A 19,115-nucleotide genomic window follows, 5' to 3' on the forward strand; every position below is an offset into this window, starting at 1 on the left:
TATTTTGAATTTGAAATAGTTTCATAATATCCCAAGAGTTTCAAAATTATATATAATAGGGATATATTTGAAATACATTTGACTATTTCTAACTGTTCCAAGAATTTCAAAATCATAGTAGGGACCTATTTGAAGTGGAATAAACAATTTCTAATTGTCCCAAGAATTTCAAAATGAGGCTAGGGATATATTTGAAGTGCATTTGACAATTTCTAAATATCTCAAGAGTTTTGAAATTATAGTAGGGATAGATTTGAAATACATTTGACAATTTCTAAATGTTCCAAGAGTTTCAAAATTATGTTAGGGATAGATTTGAAGTAGAATTGACAATGTCTAAAGGATCCAAGAATTTTGAAATGAGACTAGGGATATATTTGAAATAGAAATCAACATGGCTTGCAATATCTAAAAAGACCCACAGAATTTTGAAATTGCATCATTGACACAGTTGGAACACATTTGAAATTGCATCACTGACGACAACATTATTTGAAATAGTTAATTTCAATCTTCTCAATGGAAACCATGAACATGATATTTCAAAAATCAAGGGGAAGGCCCAGTTGTAATTGAAAACTGTTTTCTCAACTAGTGGACAAGGTGGTCAACGTCTCTGGTGTTAACTGCCGAATCCTTGGTGCTAAACCTCATTCCGGCTCCGTCCTGTGCTCCCGATGCCAGCGATGGGGTCATCATCATCAACAGTGCCGCGCCAAGTCCGCGCGCTGTTCCCTTTGCGGTGGGCCTCATCAAGCGGCCAACCATCCCACGAGCGTTGCCGCGTCCCGTGTCGATGTCCGCCAATGCATCAACTGCACAGCCTCCGGGCGCCCCGCAGATAAGCGCCAACACGCCGCGACGGACCTCAAGTGTCCGTTCTGGCAACACCGTTTCGATCGCGCCTGGCTTCGTTGCCAGTTTAAAGCACGCGACGGGACCACCAAGCCGGCGTCTGGCAAGTGACCATACTTCCACGCCGCAACCTCCACTCCTCGCTTCGCTCGTCGCGTCAGGCCTCGGATATGTTTCATATTTTCTCCTTCGACATCTCTTGTCACGGCTGCGGGTCTGCCACTTCTTATGTCGTCATGAACCGTGTGTTATGATGTCTACTTATTAGATTAAAAACCTCGTAGGTAACAACTTCATTTTCTTTCGCGGCGCTATGGAGTTAGCGCGCTACTTCGAGGGCCCTGGAAGATTTATTGGAGGCGGGGGCAACTTGTAAGTCCCTTAGCTTTTATGACCACTGTCGCCGGTGCGGGACAAGTCAATGCTGGTCAGCATCCTTATTTCGTAGTATTACATCCTGTAAGTCGGTAGTTGAGTTGGTGTTTCATAGTCGGTAGTTGTTAGTGTAGTTTAGTTCTATCTGTTTCTTTTCTCTCTTATGTTGTTCTGGGCTATTGTATCGTAGAAGGGGGGCCTCCGGCCCCCCCGCCTGCGGCGCGGTCTGCGTTTGGGCACCGCGAATAAATTCTGATTGAAATAATAATAAAAAAAAAAAAACATATTGCGGAGCAGCAAGGAAGAAGGAGGACTGGACAGGAGAGTGCAAGCACGAGATAAAGTGCATCAATTGCAAGGGCAACCATACTGCCGACTCCACCAAGTGCATGTACAAGCGGCACCAGAACAATATTTTGTGGCACGATCAAAGGCGCGCTACGGATATGGCTATTGAAAGGGAGAAGTGCGATAACAGGTGCCGAACTATCCACCAAGCTCGTCAACTTGACGATGAGCAAATTATCGAAATCCCATCCTCTTCCGAATGAATTGTACAACAGAAAGAGAAATTAATACTATTAGCAGACCTAAACAATCCGCATCACGGTCGTTACAATACTTGACTATCTTATCATTCAATGCGGGTAAAAGTTGGGAAACCACCTCTATTGTATTGGACAAATATGCCGGATATGTGGACATCATCATGTTCCAGGAACCGGGGTGGAAAGGTGTGAGGAGGCAACCATCTACCAAGAACAAGGAGGGCGATGTGGTGTGTGGCCCTCCTTTACACAGTTCGTGGCATCCTTTTACCGAAGCTTTCGACAACAGAGATGAATCCAGAGCAGCAAGGCGGGTGCTTACATACATCAACAGACAACTAGATGTTTTCAAACCACAACTCTGGTCAGACATCCTCAAGCATTGTGACGCATCATTAGTCACTTTGCACATTCCTCAACCACGTAGGGGCATACCCCATGCATCAGCAAAAAAGATTTTTTCTTAATTGTTCTTAATTGGTCATTAAGAAACAATTAAGAACAGATACCTTTTTGAATCTTCTTAATGACACCTAGGCCTGTGTATCTTAAGGTTCTTGGAAATGACTTAAAAGTCACTTAAACTGTACTTAGTTGATGTCTTTCTCATAGATATAAAAATATTGACAGAAAGATAGATTAGTAAAAAGTCATATTCAAGTCACTCAAGTACATAATTAAGACACTCAAGGTCAACTAAGACAATAATAAGAAGCTTAAAAGTGAATAAGTCAACAAAGTGATTATATTAGCATAGTAAATACAATACATTGGATACAAACTATACAAAAGGATGAGATGGGAAGATGAGGGAGTGATGATGAGGGAGTTAAAGATAAGACAACTCAGTGACAACGAAGGTAGGATTGTCCACTGAGGTGTAAAATACGGTGGCTGGTGTATAAGTACGTCGGCAAACGATGCCGCAGAAAGAACTGTATAGTAGAGACAGGAATGAATAGCGCAGCTATGTCGGAATGTCAAAATATTGGAAGTGTCGAAAAGGAAAGAATGTAGAATGTTATAAATAGTAATATTTACCAAAAGAGGAAATATACCAGAAGAGGAAACATAGGTTGAAATAAAAGAAACGAGAAGTGATAGATGTCCGTGTGTACGAACCAACTTCAATACTCCCCCTGGTTCGGCACTTAGGACTGCGCTATCAGACCGAAATGGAAACAAATACGAAGGACTGCGTCACGAGGAAGAGCCTTGGTAAGGATGTCGGCAAGGTTCTCGGAAGAGGGGATATAACTGAAAACGACCGAGTTGTCTGCGACTTTCTCTTTGATAAAGTGATGCTTGATGTCAATGTGTTTGGTGCGACGATGATTGCGGTCATTGGTGGTGTTAGCGATAGCACCATTGTTGTCAGCGTAGATAGTGAACGGACGTTGCTGGGCCAAATCTATTTCATAAAGGAACTTGTCGAGCCAGACTGCTTGCTGAACCGCACACGTGAAAGCCATATACTCAGCCTCCACCGTCGAAAGGGCAACAGTTTCCTGATGTTTGCTTGCCCAGGAGACTGGTCCTCCTGCCACGAAGAAAATGTGTCCCTCAGTTGAACGTCGGGAATCACAATCACCCGCAAAATCGGTGTCGACATAACCATATGGTTGTAGAGTAGAGTCTGGATAGTAAGTGATGCCATAGTCCAAAGTACCTTTGACATAGGCAAGTGCGTGTTTCATGGCGTTCCATTGGGTCCTTCCGGGATTGTTCGCAAACCTAGACAGCAGATTCACGGCGAATGACAGGTCCGGTCTTGTAGCTACCTGTAGCCACATTAAAGATCCCAACGCCTCTCGATACGGCACCCCTTCCATCTCAGTCATTTCGTCTTCTGACCTTGGTACCGAATCAGCAGTTGAGAGATCTATGCCGGGAGGTAGCAGTGTCGATTTAGGTGTAGCGTCCCCCATGTTGAAGCGATCTAGGATACGTTCACAGTAAGACCGCTGTGATAAACGTATAGTACCGTCCTTTTCATCACGTTCAATCTTCATTCCCAATATAAACTTCGCAGCTCCCAAATCCTTGACCTCATAACTGTTCCCCAACTCCTCCTTAGCTTTCTTCTCCCCCAATTCCGTAGACGAAGCTCCAAGTACATCATCCGTCCATGTCGACGTAAGGGTAAATTCTGTATCTTCAACCTTCGAACGAATCTGAGAATCTGCTCGAGATACATAATATCCGTGGCCTTCATATGTGCGGTTGAGGTTGAAAGCCCAATCGTGGGCGCCCTGCATGGTACCGTATAAAGTTTTGAGGAGTAACCACACATTGTCTCCCCCTTCCTCAAAACCCTGTGGCTGCTCCATGTATATCTCAAAGACGTTATCACTGTTGAGGAAAGCAGAGATGAAATCCAGTTGCCACAGCCTCATCCGCCGAGCTGCCGCCACAGTGCAGACCAGCCGAACAGACTCGAGACGAGCCACAGAAGCATATGTCTCGTCGTAATCTTCACCCAGGACCTGGGTAAATCCTTTAGCAACTAGCCTGGCTTTGCGATCTATCGCCTCCCCCGCCTCATTGTACTTGTTAGCGAAAACCCATCTAGATTTCACCACGTTCTTGCCGACCGGACGAGGAACGAGCTTGAAGACTCCCTTTTCCTTCATCATGGTCAACTCTTTAAGCATCGGCGGTACCCACAAATCAGCTCTCTTCATCGCATCACAATATGACTTTGGTACGATGAGATCGTCGTGAATGGTAGCGACCCCAGCCATGGGCCGCCCAAGGTATTCCATACTGTCCAACATCTTCTGAGAGGGTTTACGGTTGCGTTGAGACCGTCTAACAGTTGCAGAGGAGTCTACAACCGGTGTCACATCCGAGTCGCCTTCGGCCGTCGAAATAGGCACCGCAGGTGTAGTCACAGGTGTGGTACTAGGAGTAGATATGGCAGGTGGGTGTAACAAAGTGATATGTTTCGGTTGGGGCGCAACGAAAGTATCAGAGGGCCGTGTGGCGTTGTCATTGTCGGAGGGATAGGTAATGAGGGGATCCGTAGAGTAATGAGGCTTGGACTCCTCGAATATGACGTCACGTGAACGGAAAGCCTTCCCAGTAGAACGGACAAGTAGTTTGTACCCAGTATGGTCAAAGAAACCAATGAGTGTAAGCTTGACGGAATGTGGGGAGAGCTTGCTGGGACTTGCCTCGACAGGAACGTGGGCATAACATGTGGAACCGAACGGCCGCAAGTGGGACACGTCCTGGCGGTGCCCGAGCCAACGCTCAGCGGGTATGTGGTCAGGTTGGCGAGTGAAAGGTATGAAGTTGCGCAAGTAAACGGCTGTCTGAACAGAGTCAGCCCAATATTTCTGGGGAAGACCTGAATCAGAGAGGAGAGTTCGGGCCATGTCGAGCAGCGTGCGCATCGAGCGCTCTGCTTTACCGTTCTGTTGATGGGCATAGGGAGTAGAGAAGTCCAGAACGATGCCATAACTCTTTACGTACTCGTCCTGCAACCTGTTGTGCCACTCTCTCCCCATATCCAACCTAACCCGCTTGAGCCGTTTCCCAGTCTGACGCTCTGCCTCTCGGTGGAACTCTTTGAAGACGTCTAACGTCGCCTCAGCCGACTTGTTGGAGATGAAATACACCTTACGGTACGATGTGGCACCGTCCATAATCAGCATGAAATATTTCGCTCCCCCGGCCGACTGTACCGGTGACGGCCCCCAAATATCGATATAGACACATTGGAGAGGTTCAGTCTCGGCGATAGCTTGGTTGTTGAACGGGTGAGTAGCATGTTCGCCATATATACAGTCCTCGCACATTCCCATCATCTCAGTCGTTCCTTCAATATTCAGCCCATCCACAAGCTTGTCCCGAGCCATACGTTTGAGGACATCAACGCCAACGTGGCCAAAACGACGATGCCAAATGTCAAAAGGAACCGCCTTACGTCTCGCTTGTACGACGTTAGCGCTAGGTGTGTTTGTCCCCACCGGTATCACATAGAGTCCGTTCGCTTTAGCCGCCTCCAAAACCGTCTCTCCACTAGCACTACGCACGACAGCAGATCCGCCCTCAAAGCTAACCTTGAAACCTTTGGCAACAAGTTTCGAGACAGAAATGAGATTTGAGCGAAGTTGGGGAGTATGTAGTGCATCTCCCAGAAGAATCTTCGAAGTGGATTCCTTTCTGTGCACCCAAAGTACAGCCGTTCCAGATCCATCAATATTGAACGTTGATTCTTCACTAGCTGAGTTACCAAGTCTCGGTGGCGATATAGGTTTATATTGGACAAAATAATCCCTCTGGACAATACAATGATCGCTGGCACCAGAGTCGAGGAGGGTTATGATTTCCCTAGTGGATGCGCTATCAACATCCTCTGGTGTTATGGTTGCTAGAGCGAAAACTGTCGGTTTGTTGTTCCCATTCCCATTATCACTACTAGCTGTGTTGGCTGACGTTTGACCAGTTGATGCCGCATTGTTCGTCAAGCCTCTGACTCCTCCACGCTTGCCGAAACCCGGTGGAAATTGCCCGGCCTTTCCACCGCCAGGCCAGTAACAATTCTCTATAGTATGGCCTCGACGACCACAATTTTGATTGGTGCATTGAAGTTGTTGATTCTGGCCGCGTGGTCGATCTCGACAAACGTCTGAAGATGTTTGGAGAGCGGTGGTGGTGGATTGGGAATTTTGGGAGCGGTTACGACTTATCCTAGCCCAGTGCGCCATCAATTGATTTATTGCCTCATGAGAAGACTGAGTAGTGTATAATGTGGCGACAATGGAGTCCCAAGAACGGGGAAGTGAGTTGAGTATGATGGTGCGGAAAGCTTTATCGTCAATCTTCGCTCCCAAAGCCGTTGCATTAGACCACTTGGTACGAAGTTTAGAGATATATTGAACAAAGTCCTGATCATCAGCATAGAGCATATTGTGTAATTCCAACTCGGCGTTTAGTAGCGCGACTTCTGACGCTACTTCGTATGTGTCCACATATGATTTCCAGGCTTCGGCGGCACTACCATGTATGTTTATGCCGAGGCCAACTGGGTCGTCGGTATTGTAGATGAGTAAGCCCTTTGCCCATGCGTTACGCACTTTCCATTCAGCAGTGCTTGGAGTTGTAGACTCCCATGAGGTTTCTGTCGGCGTAGAAGTTGGAGATGTGGTCTGTGAAGTAGTAGTGTCAGGCGGTGAGGAAGGTAAGGGCACATTCAACGGATTGCTTGTAGGATTAATGATTGAACCGTCCAAGTATCCAGAAACACCACGAAGCTCAGCAGCTATACGGATGAGGTTGTTCCAAGAGACCCAGTTATTTCCATTGAATTTCGCCGTGTCGGCGAACATGGGAGGTGTGTTTCCACCCATACCGGACATTGTTGTAGTAATGTGTTATGTGCGTAGTTGGAAAATATATCGAGTGGGACGTTTGTGTAGTGCACACACAAAAAAAATCTTCGAGTTGAGTTTTTGGTATCTATCAGAACAGACTGGGGCCCATAACCTAAAGATAAGACAACTCAGTGACAACGAAGGTAGGATTGTCCACTGAGGTGTAAAATACGGTGGCTGGTGTATAAGTACGTCGGCAAATGATGCCGCAGAAAGAACTGTATAGTAGAGACAGGAATGAATAGCGCAGCTATGTCGGAATGTCAAAATATTGGAAGTGTCGAAAAGGAAAGAATGTAGAATGTTATAAATAGTAATATTTACCAAAAGAGGAAATATACCAGAAGAGGAAACATAGGTTGAAATAAAAGAAACGAGAAGTGATAGATGTCCGTGTGTACGAACCAACTTCAATAGGAGTAATGATGAGAAAATGAATAGTCTACAAGTAACAAATGAGTATGAAAACTTACAGAGATAGAGAGCACTCACCAGTAACCAAAGAATCCCCAAAATCCTTCCAAATATCCCCTCAAATATCCCCCAAGTATCCCCTCAAATATCTCCCCAAGTATCCCCCTAAATAAGCCTCCAAAAATCCCCCAAAATAGCGTCCAAAATAGGCAAAAAAGCGTCCTAAACTAGCTTAGAATTAGCTGGGAGAGAGCTAGGGAAGGGAAGGGAAGTTACTTACCATATTACAGGCCTGGAGAGCAAGAAAGGGGGAGGGGGAGGATGAGGAGGGGAAGAATGATGGTGGTGATGAGGAAGGATCAACGGTCATACTCGAAACAGAAGTTCAACATGTCACATGACATCACATGACCACTGGACTTGGGATTTTCGAGTCAAAGTTCCTCAAATGATAGGTAGGAGATATTTTCGGGTCATTCCTGCATGGAATTTAATGATCTAAAAGTGTATTCCGATATTTTCAAGGTCGGGGAGTTTGAATATCTAATTAGATTCTTTGTTGGATGAGATTCTAATGAGATATGGCACATTTAACATATGATAAACACAAGACTGCGCTATAGCTTCTCAAATATTGATCAGATAATAAATCTAAAACCAGATCCGAATTCCTGGACCTTGAATACATATATTTGCACTCTTAAAACATGAAAATCGGCGCAGGAACCAGTATAAAACATGACATTCTTGTCATGTTTTTCTATATCTCTAAAACTGGTATGTTTTCCGACTAAAACATACATATAAACTTATGTTCTTTTAATATTTTATGATTTGTCGTGATGTTTCCAGAATTTTCCGGTTAGTAGAGCAGGCTCTACGATGAGTCAATCTGCAGTTGACAATGACCCCCCCCCCTCCCATGATGGAATCTTGATATCTCCATAACGGGTATGTTTTCGACAAAAGCTTATATATAAACTTATGTTTTTTTAATATTCTAAGATTTGTCGTGATTTTTCCGGAATTTTACAGGCAGTAGAACAGAGCATATAATGTAATGTCTCTCTAAACATATTTTATAGTGAACATAAAATTGTCTACACTCGAAAAAGTTGATGATTTAACTTTAAGCTTCTGTTGAAAGATTCTAGTTCTTTTAAACATCCTTTGATCCTTGGTTTTCTCCTTTTTTTCCCTTGAGATAAACATGAATTTAGTTGTTGACAAGGTCAGCTACTTTTAATTTTTTATAGTTCTTTGTTTTCTTATTCTTATCTTTGAGCTATATTTCTAAGAACCATTTAAGTAACAAGGGTGTTCTTGGACTCCTGAAACTTCTTTATAGTCTTAGCCTGTCATTAAGTAATTCCAAGTAGAATCAAGAAAAATGACATTTTGCTGATGTGTAAGAAGCTGTATTGAGTTCTAACAACTTGTAGTCACCTGTGGACAGACTGTAAGAAGCTAAGGCCTCTGAAACGTCCACAGGGAAGTTCAACCATACATGACTAAGCTATCATGTGACTAAACTCATCCGCATATCTCTAAGTGTCAAGATAGAAAAGTGACCACACCAGGGTTTGAACCTGGGACCATCCCAATTGCACTAGGAAGCTCTAACCACTGAGCTATATGATCTTGGTATATAGTAGCTAAGATGTTATATGTATACATCTTAGGCCTAGAGGTGGAACCCACGACTGAGGGCCTGCTGCAGGGGCTGAGGCACAGTACAGATTATGTGAGAACTCAGAGCTCTGAACTGTCAGGTGACTTGTCCTGTCATCACCTAACACTAAGTCCACCAACTACACTTGTAGACTGCTTGCTCACTCTAACACACCCCCTTGATCCAGCCAGTCTACTCAAGTCCCAATAGTGGAACAGCAAACTCAACTACCTTCTTTGCCACAGCCTTGGTAAGGATGTCGGCCACTTGCTTGTGAGTCAAAACATATAAAGGATCAATGAGTCCTTCTTCAACAGTCCCCCGAAGCCAGTAAAAGCGCAAGTCCAGGTGTTTCATGTGTCCATGATGTTCTGGATTCTTGGCTACACTTACACTATCAACGAAGAGTGTCAAAGGAAGTGTCAGAGGGAAGCCAAACTCGGTCAGAATATTCCTAGTCCATTTGATCTCCTTGCCAGCCTCGACGGCAGCAACAAACTCGGCCTCAGTGCTCGAGAGAGTTACAAATGGCTGGCACTTAGAAGACCAACCTACAGCAGCACCCGAGACAAGAGTCACATAACTACCTGTAGCTCGACCTGTAGCCTTGCAGGCTCCATGAGAGGCGTCAGAATAGGTAGTGAAGAGCTCTTCCGAGTCACTAGCTCAATAGACTAGCTTGTAGTGCATAGTGCCAATGAGATAGCGGAATAGATGTTTGACTGCAAGCCAGTGAGCTGGAGCTGGGTTCGAGTTGAACCTCCCGAGATAAGAGACAGCATAGGCAATGTCGGGATGAGTCATAGTGGCCAGATACTGAAGAGCACCTACAGCATTGAGATAGGGAACTGACCTCATCTCAGCCTGATCCTCGAGTGAAGGAACAATGTCAGAGAGCTCAGATCCCGGAGCGAGTGGAGTGGATAGAGGATTAGCATCATCCATATTGAAGCGTTCTAGGAGCTCCTTGATGTAGTGCTCCTGCGAGAGGGAGATAGTGTGATGAGAGCGATCCTGCTTCACCTGAATACCCAGCAGAAGTGTAGTAGACCCGAGATCACGGAGTTTGAAGTGTTTGGACAGCTCAGAGACAGCCGAGGCCATGGCAGTATCACTTTTCGAGACAAGAGTAATCTCGTCAATGAATACTGGCACAATGACCTTGATGTCATCTTTGGAGTAGATGTAGATGGAGCTGTCAGAGCGAAGCCTAGTGTAGCCAATGCCTTCAAGGACACCCCGGAGTTTCTTATTCCACTGCCTGGCAGCCTGCTTGAGGCCATAGAGCGATTTACGGAGCTGAAAGACCATGTTAGGACTACCAATGTGATAGCCCTCAGGTTGGCGCATATAGATCTCCTCTTCGAGTTCCCCATAAGTGAAGGCAGAAGAGATGTCAACGGAGCGCATTTTGTAGCCTTCTCTAGCTGCAAGAGCAATAATGAGGCGTAGCGAGGCAGGACGGATTGTGGGGGCAAAGACCTCGGTGAAGTCGAATCCCGGACATTGGGAATAGCCTTTAGCAACGAGACGAGCCCGGTAGCGCTCAATTGAGCCGTCGGCAAGTCGTTTGACTTTGAACACCCAGCCAGAGTTGACTACCTTCTTGCCTGGAGGCAGTTCCATTAGTTCCCAAGTCCCGTTAGCCTCGAGGTTAAAGATCTCAGTGTTACAAGCCTCAGTCCAGCAGTCAGAGTCAGGAGACTTCATAGCTAGTCTATAACTCCGGGGATCAGCACCCGAAACGGCACCAGCAAACTCAACTTCACAGTACTCCGAGTCAGCTAGCAGAGCAGCTTCGTCGTCAGAGTCAGAGTCATTACCAGCTAAGTCTGGTTGTTTGAGCTTCCACCATTGACCAGGAGGCTTCCGAACTCGCCCAGTATGTCTAGGAACGTGAGGGGGCTCAAGGAGCGCTCCGGCAGTAGGAGGAGTGACTGGCAGAGGTGCATGGATTTGTGGAGGAGTGACTGGAGGAATCACAGGAGGAATGAATGGTGGAATTACTGGAAGTGGTAGAGGTAGAACTGGCTTCTCTTCAGGAGGAACTGAAGCGGACGGAGTGGGAGTCTTAGGACAAGCAGGAGAGAACTGATTATCACCCCCTTCATCCTGTAGAGGTGGCAGTCCTGAGTATGATGATGTATCATTAGGAGTTTGTAGTGGCTCTGGTAGGCAAGCAAATGATGGGACAGCATCGAGTTGGGCTTTAGAAGTGCCCGGAAAGTATCTCTCGTCAAAGTCAGCTCTCTCAGAGATCACAGTTCGCTTTGTGACTGGGTTGTAGAACTTCCAGCCTTTGTAGCCAGCCGGATAGCCAATAAAGACACACTTCTCGTAGTGAGGTTGGAGAGAATTGCACTTATCTCGTTGTACATGGACATAGGCAGTGCATCCCCATACCCGGAGATGTGAGACATCAGGTTTTGCTTACAGAAAGCTTGGAAGGGAGTAGTGCCCGAAAGCGAAGCAGTAGGAAGCATATTCCAGACATGGACCATAGACGAGATACATTCACCCCAGAACGAAGCAGGTAGCCGAGATTCCAAGAGCATAGCAGTGATCCTCTCTCCCATAGTCCTATTAGCCCGTTCAGCAAGTCCATTCTGCTGAGGCCTATTTTGAGTCGAGTGACATCTCTCGATGCCAGCAAGCTCAGTAAAGCTTATGAAAGCCTTAGACATGTATTCACCTCCCTTATCATCCTGTAGAGCCCGCAGTTTGACTCCAAGTTGAGTCTCGGCCCAAGATTTGTAGACTTTGAATGCTTCAAATGCCTCCGACTTAGCTTTGAGCAGATAACAGCCCGGAAACGTGTCGCGTCGTCAATAAAGGTGATCCAGTATTTGTAGCCTGAGTGTGAAGCGACCGGGAGCGGTCCGTGAAGATCTGAATGCACTAGGTTGAGAGGAGAGCGATTGTGATTCAAGGAGGAGGGAAAAGGAAGGGAATGCATTTTGCCAGCCAGACACGGCTCACAGATAGAGTCAGGGGACGAGTTAGACTCGAGTTTGAACCCGGAAACTAGATCCTTACTGATCATAGACTTCACATCAGCGTAGTTGTGATGAATGAAGCGGCGGTGCCATAGCGAGAGGTCAACTGGGAGGGTAGAGACAGAGAAAGCAGTCTCAGAAGTCAGAGTTGAGCCATCGAGCTCAGCAGAGTTGTTGGAATGGATAGTGGCCGTGAAAAGCGTTCTCCCTTGGTATTTGAAGTCAATAGAATGAGCAGAGATGGTGATATTGAAGCCCTTGTGTCGGGCAAGGTAGAGACATGATAATAGATTACTCCTGAGGTCAGGAACATGAAGGACTCTTGTAAACTCGACTGCTCTAGTTTCTTTTCCATTCACCACCGGTTGAAAGACAACAGACCCTACACCAGCTGAATAGACAGTAGAGTTGTCAGCAAGGCGGATAGGGATACGATGAGGGGAGTAGGATTTGAACCAATGGCGGTGAGGAGTCATGTGGGATGTAGCACCAGTATCAGCCAGCCAGAAAAAGTCAGCATCAAGCTGTAGTCATCAGCAAAATGTCATTTTTCTTAATTCTACTTGGAATTACTTAATGACAGGCTAAGACTATAAAGAAGTTTCAGGAGTCCAAGAACACCCTTGTTACTTAAATGGTTCTTAGAAATATAGCTCAAAGATAAGAATAAGAAAACAAAGAACTATAAAAAATTAAAAGTAGCTGACCTTGTCAACAACTAAATTCATGTTTATCTCAAGGGAAAAAAAGGAGAAAACCAAGGATCAAAGGATGTTTAAAAGAACTAGAATCTTTCAACAGAAGCTTAAAGTTAAATCATCAACTTTTTCGAGTGTAGACAATTTTATGTTCACTATAAAATATGTTTAGAGAGACATTACATTATATGCTCTGTTCTACTGCCTGTAAAATTCCGGAAAAATCACGACAAATCTTAGAATATTAAAAAAACATAAGTTTATATATAAGCTTTTGTCGAAAACATACCCGTTATGGAGATATCAAGATTCCATCATGGGAGGGGGGGGGGTCATTGTCAACTGCAGATTGACTCATCGTAGAGCCTGCTCTACTAACCGGAAAATTCTGGAAACATCACGACAAATCATAAAATATTAAAAGAACATAAGTTTATATGTATGTTTTAGTCGGAAAACATACCAGTTTTAGAGATATAGAAAAACATGACAAGAATGTCATGTTTTATACTGGTTCCTGCGCCGATTTTCATGTTTTAAGAGTGCAAATATATGTATTCAAGGTCCAGGAATTCGGATCTGGTTTTAGATTTATTATCTGATCAATATTTGAGAAGCTATAGCGCAGTCTTGTGTTTATCATATGTTAAATGTGCCATATCTCATTAGAATCTCATCCAACAAAGAATCTAATTAGATATTCAAACTCCCCGACCTTGAAAATATCGGAATACACTTTTAGATCATTAAATTCCATGCAGGAATGACCCGAAAATATCTCCTACCTATCATTTGAGGAACTTTGACTCGAAAATCCCAAGTCCAGTGGTCATGTGATGTCATGTGACATGTTGAACTTCTGTTTCGAGTATGACCGTTGATCCTTCCTCATCACCACCATCATTCTTCCCCTCCTCATCCTCCCCCTCCCCCTTTCTTGCTCTCCAGGCCTGTAATATGGTAAGTAACTTCCCTTCCCTTCCCTAGCTCTCTCCCAGCTAATTCTAAGCTAGTTTAGGACGCTTTTTTGCCTATTTTGGACGCTATTTTGGGGGATTTTTGGAGGCTTATTTAGGGGGATACTTGGGGAGATATTTGAGGGGATACTTGGGGGATATTTGAGGGGATATTTGGAAGGATTTTGGGGATTCTTTGGTTACTGGTGAGTGCTCTCTATCTCTGTAAGTTTTCATACTCATTTGTTACTTGTAGACTATTCATTTTCTCATCATTACTCCCTCATCATCACTCCCTCATCTTCCCATCTCATCCTTTTGTATAGTTTGTATCCAATGTATTGTATTTACTATGCTAATATAATCACTTTGTTGACTTATTCACTTTTAAGCTTCTTATTATTGTCTTAGTTGACCTTGAGTGTCTTAATTATGTACTTGAGTGACTTGAATATGACTTTTTACTAATCTATCTTTCTGTCAATATTTTTATATCTATGAGAAAGACATCAACTAAGTACAGTTTAAGTGACTTTTAAGTCATTTCCAAGAACCTTAAGATACACAGGCCTAAGTATCATTAAGAAGATTCAGAAAGGTATCTGTTCTTAATTGTTTCTTAATGACCAATTAAGAACAATTAAGAAAAAATCTTTTTTGCTGATGCAACCGCTTCGCTATACTCTCAAGCTATCTCCAAATGTAAGTCGGTTTACCACTAGCGTAGATTATGCGCTGCTTTCGCAACAAAGTTTACACATAAGTTACACATTAGTTCATAAGTTTATCATAAATTCATAAGTTGGATACAAAGAAAGCATAAGCACAGGACATTTCATAAGTCAGACCAAAGGTTAAACCACAAGTCAGACAAAATTTCATAAGTTTATTATGAATTCATAAGGCTACTGACAAGTCAAACAGAATCTCATAAGTGAAACATAGGCTCATAAGTCAGATAACAAGGCAAGAATCATAGCATTATAAGAACATTATGCTGTATGTCTTGTTCTACTGCTCATAAAATTCCGGAAAAATCATGAAAAATCTTAGAATATTAAAAAAAACATAAGTCTATATGTATGTTTTTGTCAGAAAACATACCCATTATGGAGATATCAAGATTCCATCATGGGGTGGGGGGGTCATTGTCAACTGCTGATAGACTCGTCGTAGAGCCTGCTCTACTAACCGAAAAATTCTGGAAAAATCATGACAAATCTTAGAATATTAAAAGAACACAAGTTTATATGTATGCTTTTGTCGGAAAACATACCGGTTATGGAGATATAGAAAAACATGACAAGAATGCCATGTTTTCTACTGGTTACTGTGCTGATTCTGATGAGTGAAGAGTGCAAGTATATGCTTTCAAGGTCCAGGAATTCGAATCTGGTTTTAGATGTATTATCCGATCAATATTTGAGGAGCTACAGCGCAATCTTGTGTGTATCATATGTTAAATGTGCAATATCTCAATAGGCTTTCATCCAACAAAAGATCTAACAACATATTCGGACTCCCCGACCTCGAAACTATAGGAATACACTTTTAGATCATTAAAATCCATGCAGAAATGACCCGAAAATATCTCCTACCTATCATTTGAGGAACTTTGACTCGAAAATCCCAAGTCCAGATGTCATGTGATGTCATGTGACATGTTGAACTTCTGTTTCGAGCACAACGTTGATCCTTCCTCATCACCACCATCATTCCTTCCCTCCCCATCCTCTCCCCCCCCCCTTTCTTGCCCTCCAGGCCTGTAACTTAGTAAGTAACATCCTTATCACCTTCCTAGCTCTCCCCCAGCTGATTCTCAGCTTGATTAGGACGCTTTTTTGCCTTTTTAGGCCGCTTTTTTAGGGCTATTTTGGGAGGGTTTTGAGAGGAGATGTGAGGATGATATGTGAATGAGTTTTGGGGGGATCTCTAGTCTTTGATGAGTGCTTTTTGACTCTTCATCTACTCATACTCATTTGTTACTTTTAGAATCTCATTTCTCATCATTTTCCCCCCATTTTCCATTCCTACTCCCTTGGCATATCCCTCTTGTCCGCTTTTTTCAGGGTCTATTTCCTCTTTAGGAAGTCTGTTTTATACATGATGTATTGTATTTACTATATGAATATAATTCTTTGTTCCTTATGCATTATGATGTTCCTTATGATTAAGCTTATACTCTCTTACATCTTCTTACTGTCTTAAGTACTTACTTATGCAACTTAAGATAAATCCTCATGACTTATGATAATCTTGAATCTTATGACCATATTGTGACTTATGTACTTATGATTTACTCAAGTATTGCATAAGTCAGAACCTCAGACGGTGACATGCCTTATGCAAAAATGACTTATACTGACTTATGATTTTTATAAGTTTGCATAAGTCAAATTTAAGTCACTTTACCTTTTCCTGATGCAGTAGGAGGAGTCACTGGGAGTTGTGCATGGATTTGTGGAGGAGTGACTGGAGGAATCACAGGAGGAATCAACAGGAGAGGTGGTAAAGGTAGAACTGGCTTCTCTTCAGGAGGAACTGAAGCAGACAGAGTGGGAGTCTTAGGCTACTACTCGCCCTCAAGTCTTTGCCTTTCGTTGCAACCTGAGTTTCACCTTAAGGTCGTAACACTATTCTTTTCAAGTTGCTCAAGTACTATCATGCATCAGATGTTCGCTCATGATCACTAGTTTGCTCACCCCTGTTTTCCGACTATTTCTCCTCTCAACCACACTTCATCTTGCAGAATATCATTTCAAATGATCCTATCATGCCATCTATCTAGTCTTTTAAGTAGAAACAACGAAGAAGACAATATTTCGAGTTTGGAAGGTGTCACATTTGCCATATAATTGGCATGTCGGAATATGAAATATTTGATCACATCAGCGCATCAATTTATTTGTTGTGTCGTCATTTATCAATCATCCTACTACAATTATCTGGCTCGCAAAACCACTCAGCCTCCAATTATGGAGCCGACTCCCACAGCACGTCGAGCTGTCAAATCACGGCATAACAGCTGTGCTTATCATGATCCGGAGTACGAGGATCATGTCCACGCAGCTATTACAGGTTGGCAGTCAGGAAAATACCCAAGTCTTCGGTCAGCTGCTTGCGCAGAAGAAGTGAGAAGGCCGATTATTGTGTAAATGTAATACTGATAGTATTATTTGGTATCAGGTCAGTTATAGTACAATCCGGGGTCGTGCCCGTGGCATTCATAAATCATCTAAAGAAGCTGGGATCAAACGACGACTACTCAACCCCAAAGAGGAGAACGCTATCTTGACTTGGGCCATGCAGAAAGCAGAATCTGGTGAGCCAATGAATAGAAGGGATGCATGGAGCTATGCATCATCCGTCGCTGGCCACCGTGTTGGAAAACGCTGGTACGATCAGATGATGAAGAGACACCCGGAAGTTGTTCTCGCAAAACCAGCCAAGCTTGACCTGAAACGTGCCAAAAATTTCAACGAGACTGTTGTGGTGGATTTTTTTGAAAAGGTTCGAACTATCCAAGTAAAGTATGGCGAAATCCCTCCCGAGCAGATCTATAACATGGATGAGAAGGGAATACAGTTGGGAGGAGGTAGAAAAGGTTCAACAAGGAAATATATGTTTTTTTGAAGCCACCGGAACCGCTACAAAATAAGCAGTGATAATCTCGAACTTGTAATGGTGGTGGAATGCATATCAGCAGCTGGTAAATTGTTACCAACGTCGTTTGTTCTTTCGGAAGGTCCTTTACCCAACCTGAGCACTATTTCGGATGACTTGGTAGGAAGGTAAACTTAGTGTTATCTTTCATCTCTATTCATGCTAAAATTGATTTTTAGTGTTGCAACTTCACCATTGGGATGGACCGATAATGAGCTCACCCATGAATGGATCAAAAATGTCTTCATTCCCTGTGCTCGCAAAAATGTTGTAGATCAATCAAAGCCTATTCTATTGATTTATGATGGTCACGACTCTCATGAAACTCCCGAGCTCATCCAGTCTATCTACGATGTAGAAGACTGCACTATCATTCTTCTATGCTTTCCTTCCAAGTGTACCCACAAACTGCAGCCCCTTGACGTTGTTGTTTTTGCGCAAAGTCAACGACAGTGGCAAGATCACTGCAATGATTGTGTCTATCAAGGGATTACCATGAACCGTTATAACGTCATACAAAATTACTTGCTGGTTTGTGAACGCAGTGCTACTCCAGAGCTTATTCAAAAATCATTCAAGAAGACTGGCATATATCCCTTTAATCCCAACATTTTTGCTAAAGAAGACTTTGCTCCCAGCAAGGTGACCTCAACTACGGCATATCTTCCTGCCGATTATCCAGCTGAAGTCCCTAGTTCGGATCCAGCTATTCCAAGTGATGATGAGAAGAGTGGAGATGACGAAAGTTGTGAAGAACTTGATGATGAACAAGAGGAGCTGGATGATGACTGGGAAGGATCAGATATTTCGGATGCTGTAACCCCCACCATGGGTCCTTTGACTCGACTTCAGGCTTCAGCTGAACTACTCAGCCCAACGGAACTCATTGCCCAATGTGAACGCAATCTCGCACTAATGCAAGAAGTCAACGATTACAATAAATCGAAGGCTGACTTACTCAATGAAGTATGTGACTTACAAAAATCTATTGCTGTCCTGTCGGATGCACTGCAGTTTCAAAATGCTCAGACTGCCGCTTCCAATGCACACTGTACCATTGCCAGCCGTGAAATTGCAACACTACGAACTCGATTAGATAATACAAGGAAGCAAAATATGCGGGCTGGATCTACATTAAAGGTGAAAGCTCATTTTCTCACCTTGCCTGAGTTAAAAGAGGCATTTGAAGTTCAAGAGGTGGAGCGAAGGGAAAAAGAACAGGAGGCTGCAGAGAAAGAGGCTCGAAAGAGAGAGGAACAGATGAGGCGAGAAGTTGAAATTTCCAAAAATGCGCATTCGAAAACTTTTGACCAGCCATTCTTATCCTACAAGAGGAAAGATGATCTCCGAGCACTGGCCTGTGCTCTTGGTCTTCTAAATGCTGGTACTATCCCTGAAATTCGGGCTCTTATTTCCTCTCACTTAGAAGAGAATGCACTACAACTTTCCCAAGATACTCGCTTTTCTGGGCTCTACTCAAACAAATGTCGACGTCATGAACTCACATTTGTTAATCCTCACCCGGATACCCTCGAGCAGCAAACATTATAGGTGACT

At 43.7% G+C, this 19,115-nt stretch overlaps 2 protein-coding genes and 1 non-coding gene across 3 annotated transcripts in view; 1 reads left to right on the top strand and 2 right to left on the bottom strand.

The window, feature by feature from the left end:
- The window catches only part of AGABI2DRAFT_77245 (hypothetical protein), a gene marked incomplete at both ends in the record, with an annotated part of 3,979 nt that extends 3,013 nt beyond the window's left edge, over window positions 1–966 (top strand). Inside the window, one exon of the mRNA XM_006456040.1 lies at window positions 604–966. Coding sequence (XP_006456103.1) covers window positions 604–966 — 363 coding nt within the window. The remainder of the gene's footprint in view (window positions 1–603) is intronic.
- Window positions 967–6,760: 5,794 nt separating this feature from the next.
- Window positions 6,761–7,135, bottom strand: AGABI2DRAFT_77664 (hypothetical protein; the record flags this gene model as incomplete). Its single annotated transcript, XM_006456041.1, has 1 exon — window positions 6,761–7,135. A coding segment is annotated over one exon (375 nt), but the record flags the coding sequence as incomplete, so codon positions are not given.
- Window positions 7,136–9,141: 2,006 nt separating this feature from the next.
- Window positions 9,142–9,214, bottom strand: AGABI2DRAFT_t137. The gene has a single exon. It is a non-coding gene; the product is annotated as a tRNA-Cys (tRNA).
- Between the last annotated feature and the right edge of the window lie 9,901 nt (window positions 9,215–19,115).

The sequence above is a fragment of the Agaricus bisporus genome (genome assembly GCF_000300575.1).
Source record: "Agaricus bisporus var. bisporus H97 unplaced genomic scaffold AGABI2scaffold_12, whole genome shotgun sequence".
NCBI classification, from domain to species: Eukaryota; Fungi; Basidiomycota; class Agaricomycetes; order Agaricales; family Agaricaceae; genus Agaricus; species Agaricus bisporus.